The sequence below is a fragment of the Chaetodon auriga genome, chromosome 1 (assembly GCF_051107435.1).
Source record: "Chaetodon auriga isolate fChaAug3 chromosome 1, fChaAug3.hap1, whole genome shotgun sequence".
NCBI classification, from domain to species: domain Eukaryota; kingdom Metazoa; phylum Chordata; class Actinopteri; order Chaetodontiformes; family Chaetodontidae; genus Chaetodon; species Chaetodon auriga.
Genome location: NC_135074.1, coordinates 31,275,001 through 31,277,227, shown reverse-complemented (window position 1 = coordinate 31,277,227; position 2,227 = coordinate 31,275,001). Strand labels below are relative to the sequence as shown.

General features: G+C 44.6%; 1 protein-coding gene across 1 annotated transcript in view; it reads right to left on the bottom strand.

The window, feature by feature from the left end:
• Positions 1–297: 297 nt before the first annotated feature.
• Positions 298–2,227, bottom strand: part of nqo1 (NAD(P)H dehydrogenase, quinone 1) — a 5,198-nt gene continuing 3,268 nt past the window's right edge. The window contains exons 4-6 of the mRNA XM_076738761.1: positions 1,793–1,906; positions 1,218–1,319; positions 298–695 (exon numbers count right to left, since the gene is read on the bottom strand). Of these exons, the coding sequence (XP_076594876.1) occupies positions 375–695; positions 1,218–1,319; positions 1,793–1,906 (537 nt within the window). The 3' untranslated portion in view covers positions 298–374. The remainder of the gene's footprint in view (positions 696–1,217; positions 1,320–1,792; positions 1,907–2,227) is intronic.

Sequence of the window (2,227 nt, the reverse complement as noted above, 5' to 3'; positions counted from 1 at the left end):
TAAATCTACACCGGCCTACATCACAATCACAGTCCTCCGTTTGGGCTTTACATTCAGCACAGCTCGTAACACCCTCCATCATCACACGCTAGTGATATCCTCAGCTAAAGTACAAGTACTTCAAATTACACTGTTTGAATATATGTTGCTCTTCACTGCTGGCACTAATATGTTCAGCCTTTAGTTTGATGTGTATGGAAATGAAAAATATTTTTTTTTGAGTCTAAATGAAAAAAGTGCAAGTCATTGTTGTTTTAATTGTTTTATTTCAGGCTCGGTAAAGATATAGCATTTATAAAATCCTATATATAGACATTGAAGTGATGTCATAACATATCTGAATGGGTTTAAAGGCACAGAGTGAAGAGATGGTCCTAGTTCTTGACACCAGACGCCTCAGCTGAGATCTGGTTGTCAGGCGGCAGCGGTTTCCCCAGATGGTGTCCCGTGGTGAGACCGTAGGGCTGCGACTCTTGCTTCTTCTTCACCTTGGCAGACAGCATGAACCCCCCCTCAAAGCTGAGGTCAAAGAGCTCACAGGGGGCAAAGGTCAAAGGCTTCTCTTCCAGCAGTCCTTGAAGTCGGGCTCGCCACCCGTCAAGCATTGCAGTTCGCACGGCGGGGGGGCAGTGAGCCGGAGCCCAGAAAATCTGAGGGGCAAAAACCTGAAATCCACAGAAGTGCAGAGTGCCGTTCTGAAAGAAACAAGAGGCACATGTTGTAATAGGTTGTTTGCAGTCATGTGATATTAGATTCAGACGGAGGGCAGGAAGTGGAAACCGACAACAGTTTTTCAGTCAATTTGTTGCATTTTTCACCCCTATGAAGAAAAACTCCTGGTTTCTTGGTTTGATCGATCTGAGCAACCGTCAATGACGCAAAACATTTTGACTGTGTGTGATAGTGCTTCCCATGCAGAAAATCACTTCCTGCCCTCCGTCTGCAGTTACTGCCACAACTAAAGAGTGATGTGACGTCATCTGGAAACAAACTATTAAATGACACCACTGCACAGTGGGTCTGCCCATCTGGACATTTTAGTTGCTCCAGAATCCATTAAAAAAAATAATTTGTGTTTGCCATTTGTGCTTTGTGTTTGCTGTGATGGTATATTCCTCTCTGTGTTGTTTTTTAATACTGTAGAAAAACAGCAGGCAGCAGATGACCTCTTCCTGATTCCCAGTCATGCATACGTGGATCCATGTCCCACCCCTCACCTGTAGAGGCCACAGTGTGACGTTGATGTCTCCATTGATACCATCCGGCCGGAACATCGTCTGCGTTGCTCCAGTCGTGAAGGACAGCATTGCTTTCTTGTCCTTCGAGGAAACAAAACACATGTGTTCATAAAGCTGCTAACCTGTGGAGAGAATAACTGCATGTTACTGCCACCTGGAGTGACCACACTGCCCCTCAGAGGCAGAGAGCAGGAACTACAGAAGCAGTGACGTTGACAACAAAAGGCAAACTGAAAAACAGATTGAAGGATTCATTCATTCATTCATTCATCTTCTATACCCGCATATCCCTTTCGGGGTTGCAGGGGGCTGGAGCCTATCCCAGCTGGCAATGGGCGAGAGGCGGGGTGCACCCTGAACCGGTCGCCAGCCGAGTGCAGGATTGAAAGATTGTCATGATTTAATTTTACGACTTTCAGGCTGCTTATTTCACCCAAAAGCCACTTGAACCCACACAATGCCTTCAAACTCAGATAATCGTGACTGAATACTGCAGAATTTGCCACCACACCGACTCTGTGTTTGTTTGTACCATCCAGCTGAGAGACACTGACCTTGAATATGCCGTTGTTGTACATTTTCTTCAGGGAGAAAGCGAAGCCTTGTGTCAGCACTCGGTCCATCCAGCCCTTCATGATGGCAGGCACGCTGAACCAGTACAAAGGAAACTGCAAGAAGAGACACAACACGTCACACTGATATATATGTTTGATAATTTGTTGTTTTATTTCCTTTGTCTACTTTCTTTTTTCCTCCTGTCATTGCTTACACACATAACACACTCTGCTGAGCCTCTGTTCTTAGTTACATGTATATGAGTTAGCATCAGAGGCTAATTTTAGTCGGTTTTCTCTGGCTAGAATTAGAAGAAGGCAAGAAATTTCTGGAATTTCCCCTCGCGGGACAAATAAAAGGAATATTGATCTTGAAACTGAGAACAAGCTAAAAACTGACACTGGTATGACAAAGGTGATTTAGATTTTAAACGG